General features: G+C 45.9%; 1 protein-coding gene across 1 annotated transcript; it reads left to right on the plus strand.

Moving 5' to 3' along the window:
* The first annotated feature begins 1,044 nt into the window (after positions 1-1,044).
* Positions 1,045-1,632, plus strand: LOC145538321 (interferon tau-like). Its single transcript, XM_081570642.1, has one exon. It carries the CDS (start codon positions 1,045-1,047, stop codon positions 1,630-1,632), a length of 588 nt encoding a protein of 195 aa, XP_081426768.1.
* Positions 1,633-9,391: the final 7,759 nt, after the last annotated feature.

A 9,391-nucleotide genomic window follows, 5' to 3' on the forward strand; every position in this document is an offset into this window, starting at 1 on the left:
GTTTCTCAATTCACCTTGAGAGAATTGCTCCAAGGAGGTGAAGGGAAGCGTCAGGTTGTACAGGAATTTGCAAGAACGGGGATGTAGTCTGAACATCAAAGCGTTTTTGTGAATTAAAGAAAACCAGCTATCTCAAGTTAAGGAATTTAGCATTTTCCCCATGTATGGGAAGAGGCAAGTGTCTGGGCTCACTGAACACGTTCCTTTCATGCATCTCAGCTCTCCTGGGGCATTTTTCCTTGCATTTTCTTGCATCTTGCATTTTATCACATCCTGAGTTGCCTTGGGCTCACCGTAGGGAGTAGCTGCAACTTGGTAGCTGTTCGCCCACAGGTGTATGTCCCCTTCCTGAGCACCCTGGAGGGCTGGCAACTCGTGATGACTGTGTCATCCTGGTTTACTGATTAGGCAGGAAATACTCCCCTCCTCATGACCCTGTGGCCCCAGTGAAATGTAATCTCAGGAACCTGAATGAATGTCCTCAAAAGAACAGAAACATCTGAGTCGTTCACTCACTCCTAATTACAAGCTTATCCTGGGTGAGACAGAAAACAAAATACAGATATCAATATGGCCTGAGTGACTGAATTCCTACGTGTAAGATAAGGAGGGAAAAATGCAGTTAAGGATCAAGGAAAACTTATGTTCCTGACAAAATACAAACAGAAGGAATGTTTATTATTATACTTAAATCTGTACATAATAACTATGTACATGTCTATAAGTCTTCGTATTATTGCATAACTTCAGCCTTTATTTAGTATCTCATCTAACTGATACACATTTTCATTGACAAATCCAAAGTTTATTGGGAAAATTAAACTTCTACTGTAAAACTTCAGAGTGTAGATTGACTACATTTTCTAGGTCAAATAGGTAATATCTAAATGAAAGCACAATGAGGAAGTGAGGGAGAAATTTTCGGACAATGAGTACCGTCTTCCCTACTTAAAAGCCTTGCTAGAAAGATTGTCATCAGACACCCTACCTCAAGGTTCACCCAGACGCCGTCTCAGGCAGGCCAGCAGCAGCCTCATCTTCCCCATGGCTTTCGCGGTCTCTCTACTGATGGCCCTGGTGCTGGTCAGCTGCAGCCCTGGAGGATCTCTGGGCTGTAACCGGCCTTGGAACCATGTGTCGGTTGGCAGGCAGAACCTCAGGCTCCTGCGGCAAATGAGCAGACTCTCCCCTCGCTCCTGTCTGCAGGACAGAAAAGACTTCGGTCTTCCCCAGGAGATGCTGGAGCGCGGCCAGTTCCAGAAGGACCAGGCCCTCTCTGTCCTCCACGAGATGCTCAAGCAGTGCTTCAACCTCTTACAGACAGAGCACTCCCCTGCTGCCTGGAACACGGCCATCCGGGACCAGCTCCGCGCTGGACTCATGCAACAGCTGGAGGACCTGGATGCTTGCCCGGGCCTGGTGAAGGGAGAGGATGCCTCTGACCAGGGAAGGATGGGCCCCGTGCTGGCCGTGATGAGGTACTTCCAGGGAATCCGTGACTACCTGAAACAGAAGGAATACAGCGAGTGCGCCTGGGAAATCGTCAGGGTGGAGATGATGAGAGCCCTCTCTTCGTCATCCATCTTGCAGAAAAGGATAAGAAACCTGGGTGGAGCTCTGAAGTCACCTTGAGATGACTCTCACCGACCAAGATGCCACATCAGCCTCGTACACTCACCTGTGCTCATTTCAGAAGACTCTGATTTCTGCTTTAGCCACCAAATTCATTGAATTACTTTAGTTGATACTTTGTCAGTAGTAATAAGCAAGTAGATATAAAAGTATTCAGCTGTAGGGGCATGAGTCCTTAAGTGATGCCTGCCCTGAGGTTATCTGTTGCTGATTTATTTATTCCTCCTTGCATTTAACATACTTAAAATGTTCAGAAATTTATAAAATTACATTTCATCTGTACATCATATTAAAATTTCTAAAGCATCTTTACCATTTCATGTGATTACATTTGTGCTTTGTTATATTTATTAAATCAAAGAAAATGAGTTTCTTCACTCAAAAAGTGAAATCCAAACCCCATTTTAAAACTTTATTAAAGAGTGGGTGGTTACATTTATTTACTCATTCATTCCATTCATATTATACATATAAATTGAGTACCCGAGTGACAGACTGTGTAATTGTCACCAAGGAATACATGTGAATAAACCAAATCCAGTTCCTACGGCATTGAAGCACTCAGTATTACAGAGAATACTGTTTATGTAAACAGTATTGTTTTATTTCGGTTATACTAAAGACTGCAAGGAGAGGTAAAGGAAAAGAATGTCCTCACACGGGAAGCTTTAGGTACAAATGATGCTGGAAAGATAAATAATATTATACATCCTTCCTAAGCTGCCTGCGGGGCTTCCCCGGTAGCTCAGCTGATAAAGAACACGCCTGCGGAGCAGGAGACTCCAATTCGATTCCTGGGTCAGGAAGATCCCCTGGAGAAGGGAGAGACCAACTCCCCACTCCAGTATTCTTGGGCTTCACCTGGTGGTTCGGTCGCTAAAGAATCTGCCTACAATGCAGGAGACCTGGGTTGCGAAGATCCCAGGAGGAGGGCCCGGCAACCTACTCCAGTATTCTTGTCTGGGGAATCCCCATGGACAGAGGAAGCTGGAGGGCTGTAGCCCGTGGGGTCTCCAAGAGTGTGATACAACTAAGCATAGGGCACAGAAAGTCAACGAATTCTCTTAACTCAGTTTCAAGTCACCAAAATCTGGGGAGACTATTTTAGATAGACATTACCCAAACATAATTATTTCTACCGAGTTTACCTAAGCTCCTTTTCCTCCTTACTCTTAGAGATCACAGACCACTAGTATCAGAGAGCCCAGGTAGATCATTTATATGGCAAAGGCACAAGAGAAATACCAATTCCTTCCAGAAAGCTGGCTTAAAACATTACAAAAGGCTCACTTTGATACAATAGCAGAGCTAGCTGAGGCCATTGTTCTCCAGCTCTCTGGGCAGCGCCCATTCATCAGGGACAGCCACCCAAAGGCCCCATGTACTAGTGGACAGCCACCCAGGGATTTCCCTGTTGCTTCTGGGATTCCCCCTGCAATTCTGGGGCACCATATGGTAGCAGACGGCCACCTCAGGAATACCCTACAACTTTGGGATTACAGACAGCAACTTTGGGGCCCCCTGGGTTAGCGGACAGCCACCTCAAGGATCACCCAGAGACTCTTGGGACCCACATTCTAGTGGATGCCCCCAATAACTTTCCATTCCTCATCCTGTATCTTGACACTCACAGGAGTTTCTGTCATCTCCTGGCTGCCACCAATTGTTGGGTTGTGCCCTGCAGGCTTACAAGACCTTTGTTTGCCCAGCTTCGAGACCAAAGGAAGAATCTGCCGTCAAGAACAGAGGCATGGATGGCTTAAGGGATGGGAGGCACTCACATGTGTGAAGCAAGGTCCTGGAGCAACACCCCACCATGGGTGGTGCACGGGTGGTGGGAAGTATTCACACATGGTGACAGGCTTCATTCTGAGAGCAATGGCGGGGTGGGGAGTAGAGGGTAGGGAAGTGGGGAATGGGGAAGGAGGGGGTGGGGGGTGAGGGAGGAGATGGCTAATCATAGTGGGAGTGAGATCAGGCGGGCTCTTTAATTTTCATGGAAAGCAGTTGAGGGACACGCCCCTCACCACCCCTTTGATACAAAAGATCAACTCTGGGGCCTCAGACAAGTACAGAGAAAAGCAAGTCATAGGCCTAGGCTGTACTGGTGGGGCAGGGGATCTACCGAGAGTAAGAGAAGAGCTATCCTGAGTGGCCTGACGGTAATATACCTTAATTAGAACATTCCACTATTGCTAAAAATCACCAGTGATCATCTGGACCTTCAGATTGTTTTGCCAGTGAAAGTTTGAAATATCCTGAGAATTACTGCAGTATGACACAGAGACATGGAATGTGCCAAGGCTATTGGAAAATGGCATTGATAGACTTGCTTGACGTGGGCTTGTCACCAACCTTCAATTTGTAAAAAATGCAATTATCTGTGAAATGGGATAAAACAAATTCTGCCTATACTTCCTCACATTGTAGCAATTCCCAGTATGCTCTCAAGATTCACTCCTCCTTCCCCTGCACCAGCCATTCATACAGCTCTTTCCTGTTTCTTTGGGATTCTGGCTACCCATTTCCCCTTAAGATTGCAAAGCGTAGTCACTCAGTCGTGCCGACTCTTTGCCACCCCATGAAACATAGTCCACCAGGCTCCTCTGTCCATCGGATTCTCCAGGCAGAATACTGGAGTGGATGGCCATTTCCTTCTCCAGGAGATCTTCCCCACGCAGGGAGCAAACCTGGGTCTCCCATCATTGCAGCCAGATTCTTTATACTCTCTGAGCCACAAGGGAAGCCCTAAGAGTGCAAAGCCACCAATTAAAAGTCTGAGTCAAAGTTCTAGGTTCTTCAGAAACTTTTATGTAAGACGTTATTTGCTTGTGATGACTATTTTTGGGAATGAGAGAATGTCCTTCTTACAATATTGTGACAACAGCCATGGCCAAAATGGACTAGGAAGCAAGATCCATTTTCCTCTAGAGGCTACTAAAATAATTACGGAGGAAGCGTGCCACTTACTGGCCAAGATGGACTAGGACATTGACCACGTCTGGAGAGCAGGCTTCTTGCTCTTCTAAGCAGAGGTCTGTCTTCTTCCTTTAGCATTTTCTTCAGACCTCAAGGAGGATCTTTCCTGGAAAGAACGGACACCAATAACTTGAAAAAGCCTGCTTCCTTAGCTTTTGTATTTTAGAGAGGGAAAATACTCCCAGCTTCAGGCAGGACATGTCTTGGGCTAAGGAAGTTGTGTGGAAAGAAAGGTCAGGATATGTTTCTCACTTTCAGGCTGCTCAACTGGCCAAGGTTACAGATTCATCATTTGCTTTACATACTTTAACATCCTTGGTGCCTTGACCATGGCATTCTGGGTAGGGAAATACAAGGGAAATCGGAGGAAATAGCTCCTGTTTGAAGGTGCATTAACTCTTTCCTAAAGCATACGTTGTCCGTTCTGAACCAGACTTCAGGGGGAAATTCTCCATGTCCCTTTGAATAATAACTGCACTTGCATCCCTTCCACTTGGACTCAGCAGTAAGAGAGAGAGTGAAGTCACTCAGTCGTGTCCAACTCCTGCGACCCCATGGACCGTAGCCTAGCAGGATCCTCTGTCCATGGGATTTTCCAGGCAAGAGTACTGGAGTGGGTTGCCGTTTCCTTCTCCAGGGGATCTTCCCAACCCAGGTATCGAACCGGGGTCTCCTGCATGGTAGGCAGATGTTTTTACCGTCCGAACCATCAGGGAAGCCTGTAAGAGAGAACACAGACGCAAATAAGGGGATTTCAGGGCATCCAATTGTTGCCAACCAATAACCTGGGGTGTACCTACTTGGGTAGAATTGAGAACGATTAAGGTAATGGAATACCGTCATCGAGGAGGTTAACCAGGAAGAGAGAGAGAGAGAGAGAGAGAGTGCGTGTATGGGTTTACTGATCAAGTAGCAGAGAAGGGTTCAATATAGACTAGATCTCTCAAATCTCTGCTTCAGGTTACAGACATCATCTTTAGATTGCTTCTCTCCAGTTAATGGATGAGCGGGCTGATAGCTTGCAGCAGAGGATGTCGGATTCCTGATCTCCGAAGAAGATTGAGCTTGGGGCCCGGGGACCAGCCTTGATCACCCAAGAGCTTTTGTATAGCAGGGTTTTATTCAAGTATAAAAAGCGACAGAGGAAGCTTCTGGCATAGGCATCAGAAGGAGGACAAAAGTGCCCCACTCGCTAGCCTTAGCAAGGAAGCTATATTCTTTTTAATTGGTTATTACAATAAATCAAAAGAATGTCTCAAGGTTCACAGATCATACTAGACCCACTCCCACAATATACATTTTAAGATAACGGGATTAGAACTAACAATAGAAAGATCTTACCAGACCCACTCCCCTAATATAATCTTAGGATAAGTCAGCAGGTTCTTGGTAAGGACAAACATGTCCTCGAGCCAGATACATTGCTCTATTGACTAAGACAAAGCAATGTAGAAAAACAAGTTTGTTTATTTCTCCTCCTTGAGAACTCCAGAACCCTATGTCCTCCTGGAGAGCCCCAGACCCCTCTCACGTCCTTGGGGACCCCAGACTTCTTATCAATCTGCCTAGGAACTGACATTCTCAGGGATCTCTAACTTGGAGGTTAAATACACGTCAGTTGCTCCGTTGAGTAGTACTCGTTTGCGACTCCGGGGTCTGTACCCTTTTCATACTGTTCATGGGGTTCTCAAGGCAAGAATACTGAAGTGCTTTGCCATTCCCTTCTCCAGTGGACCACATTTGTCACTTAGCCACCAACCTCGACAGCATATTAAAAACCAGAGACATCACTATGCCAACAAAGGTCCATCCAATCAAGTCTATGTTTTTTCCAGTGGTCACATATGATCGTGAGAGTCGGACCATGGAGAAAGCTGAGCGCCGAAGAATTGATGCTTTTGAACTGTGGTGTTGGAGAAGACTCTTGAGAGTCCCTTGGACTGCAAGGAGATCCAACCGGTCCATCCTAAAAGAAGTCAGTCCTCAATATTCATTGGAAGGACTGATGCTGAAGCTGAAACTCCAATACTTTGGCTACCTGATGGGAAGAACTGACTCCTTGGAAAACATCCTGAGGCTGGGAAAGATTGAAGGTGGGAGGAGAAGGGGACGACTGAGGATGAGGTGGCTGGATGGCATCACCGACTCAATGGACATGAGTTTGAGTAAACCCCAGGAGTTGGTGATGGACCGGGAGGCCTGGCATGCTGCGGTCCATGGGGTCGCAAGAGTCAGACATGTCTGAGTGACTGATCTGCACTGGAGTGTACCCGCCAGGCTCCCGGTCCCTGGCATTCTCCAGGCAAGAAAACTGGAGTGGGTTGTCATTTCCTTCTCCTGTGTGTTAAGTAAGTTTGGGGTTTTTTTCTTTCTGCCTTAACACTCTGGGGACACTTTTGGGGGCAAGACCACGTGGATAATTTTTGGACTCATCTGGCTCTCTTTGTGGGGGCGTCCCAGGGGGCACCGGTGCTAAACAACACACCTGCCACTGCAGGAGACATAAGAGATCTGGGTTTACTCCCTGGGTCGGGAAGATGGCCTGGAGGAGGAAATGGCAACCCACTCCACTGTTATTGCCTGGAGAATCCCATGGACAAGGGTGCCTGTCCACTGGGTCCCAAGAGTCAGGCGTGACTGAAGCGACTTAGCACGCACACATGCCTGTCTTTGTGACTGTTTAACATTCTTCAGATATTATGATTCTTCCACTGTTTGGCTGAGCTTTTTTGAGATTTAACTTACACTTTGCCATTTTGTCAGCAGAAATGTCACTTATCTTCTTCACTTTCATGACGTTCAGATATACATATGTTTTATGTTTGCCCACAAACAACTACGGTTTTGCTTTCTAGGAAAGTTGCAATGAGAAACAAAATATCTCAAGTCTTGACAATCACAGAAAATGAGGTGAAGCCCCTCTGGCATTCTTTTATTTCCCTTTGTCTTAACCCTAGGATGAGATGGCACGAAACCCAGGAGGAGAGAGACAAACTTCAACCAGCAAATCACTATAGAGAATATAAGTTCCTAAGTCTTTTGTTGTGATTTAAATTTAAAACGAAACATCATGAGTAGGTAAAGAAACGAGGCTATTTCTCCCTGACACAGCCCGGCCTCATGGCTCCACAGTCTCAGCACGAAATATACATGGATAGACATTGCGGCCCAACCCAAGTATGCACTGAATGAACAACTAAAGGTCACCGATTTCTGTGATATAAGCTTATAATGATATATAACACCATCACTGAATTCCCTATAGCCAACTCAGACATTCTGAGCAAAACATATGTTCAACAGTTTAAGTAAAAAGTTTGAATGATAAAAGCTGTAGTGGCAAACTAAGCATTGTCTAGTAAAGGTGAAACAATTGCACTTGCATAATGCCTCCACCTATGGAGTATTCTTGCCTGGAAAATCCAATGGACACAGGAGTCTGGCGGGCTACAGTCAACGGGGTCGCAAAGAATCGGACACCACTGAGCGACTAACACACACACTCGTAGACAAAAACACACTGTAGCTCTCAGCGTCTTATGGCTGCTGACCCTTGATAACGTGGGACACAGGGCAGAAGAGGAGGTCAGCACTGAGAACTCCAGTCCTCCACAAAAACACTGCAGGGAGAGGGTGGGGATTCTGGAAGATGAATGATTTTGCAAACAAAGGGACAAGCCCCTCCACAGTAAAATCCTCAACGTCTCAAAGTGGTAAGCCTGCCCTCACGAGTGAGTCCCAGAGAGTTTGGGCTGAGGACACTGTCATTCCAGACGAAAAGTGCTATTAGAGGTGAAAACTACCTTGTGAGTGAGGCAGTGTTGGAAATACAATGAATTATCTTGGTTTAGAATCTTCACACTTAAGTGCACCACAAAGAACCAGGATTCCTGGTGGGGGTATTGGCACAGCCTATAGAGGACTATAGATCTACCGTTAAAAAAACAAAAAACAGTGGAAAGAAATGGTGATGTCTAGTATATTATTCTTGACTGTCAACATGAAGAAAAAAGTCAGAACCTAAAAGTTGAGAGTTATGTTGTGTTTGGTTGGGTACTGGCACAGCTTGTAGAGGACTATACATCTACTGTAAAAAAAAAAAATGGTGAAAAGAATAGCGATGTCTCGGATATTATTCCTGACTGTCAACTTGAAGAAAAAAGTCACAACCTAAAAGCTGAGAGTTAAGTTTTATTTGGTGGGAATTCAGGAGACAGTATTTCAAGTCACCCTGAGAGAAGTGCTCCAAGGACGTGGGGGGAGGAGCCAGGTTCCACAGAAGTTTGCAAGAGAGGGAAGGTAGTCCGAACCTCAAAATATTTTGGTGACTCGGAGAAAACCCGGTATCTCAAGTTACGGAATTTAGCACTTTGCTATGCATGGCAGGATGCAAGAGTCGGGGCTCACTGAAATCATTCTTTTCATGCATCTTGGCTATCCTGGGGCCGTGCGCCTTGCATTTTTCCCCATCCCGAGTTCCCTTGGGCTCACATTAGGGAGTGGCTGCAATCTGACAGCTGTCAGACCAGAGGTATATTCCTCCTTCCTGAGCACCCTGGAGGGCTGGAAACTCTGATGACTGTGTCATCCTGCTTTACGGATATGGTAGAAAACAGTTTGTTCCTCGTGGCCTGTGGTCCCAGTGAAATGTAACCTCAGGAACCTGAATGAATGTTCTCAAAAGAGCAGAAACAACCGATTAGCTCATGCACTAACAATTACAAGCCTCTGCTCCGATTAAAACAGAAAATAAAATACAGAGTCCTGTAGGGCCTGAGGG

This window comes from Giraffa tippelskirchi, chromosome 1, assembly GCF_054371585.1.
Source record: "Giraffa tippelskirchi isolate mGirTip1 chromosome 1, T2T-mGirTip1v1.2.pri, whole genome shotgun sequence".
Classification (NCBI taxonomy): Eukaryota; Metazoa; Chordata; class Mammalia; order Artiodactyla; family Giraffidae; genus Giraffa; species Giraffa tippelskirchi.

Coding starts and splice junctions, on each gene's coding strand:
- LOC145538321 (XM_081570642.1), top strand. CDS start 1,045: ATGGCTTTCGCGGTCTCTCTACTGATGGCCCTGGTGCTGGTCAGCTGC.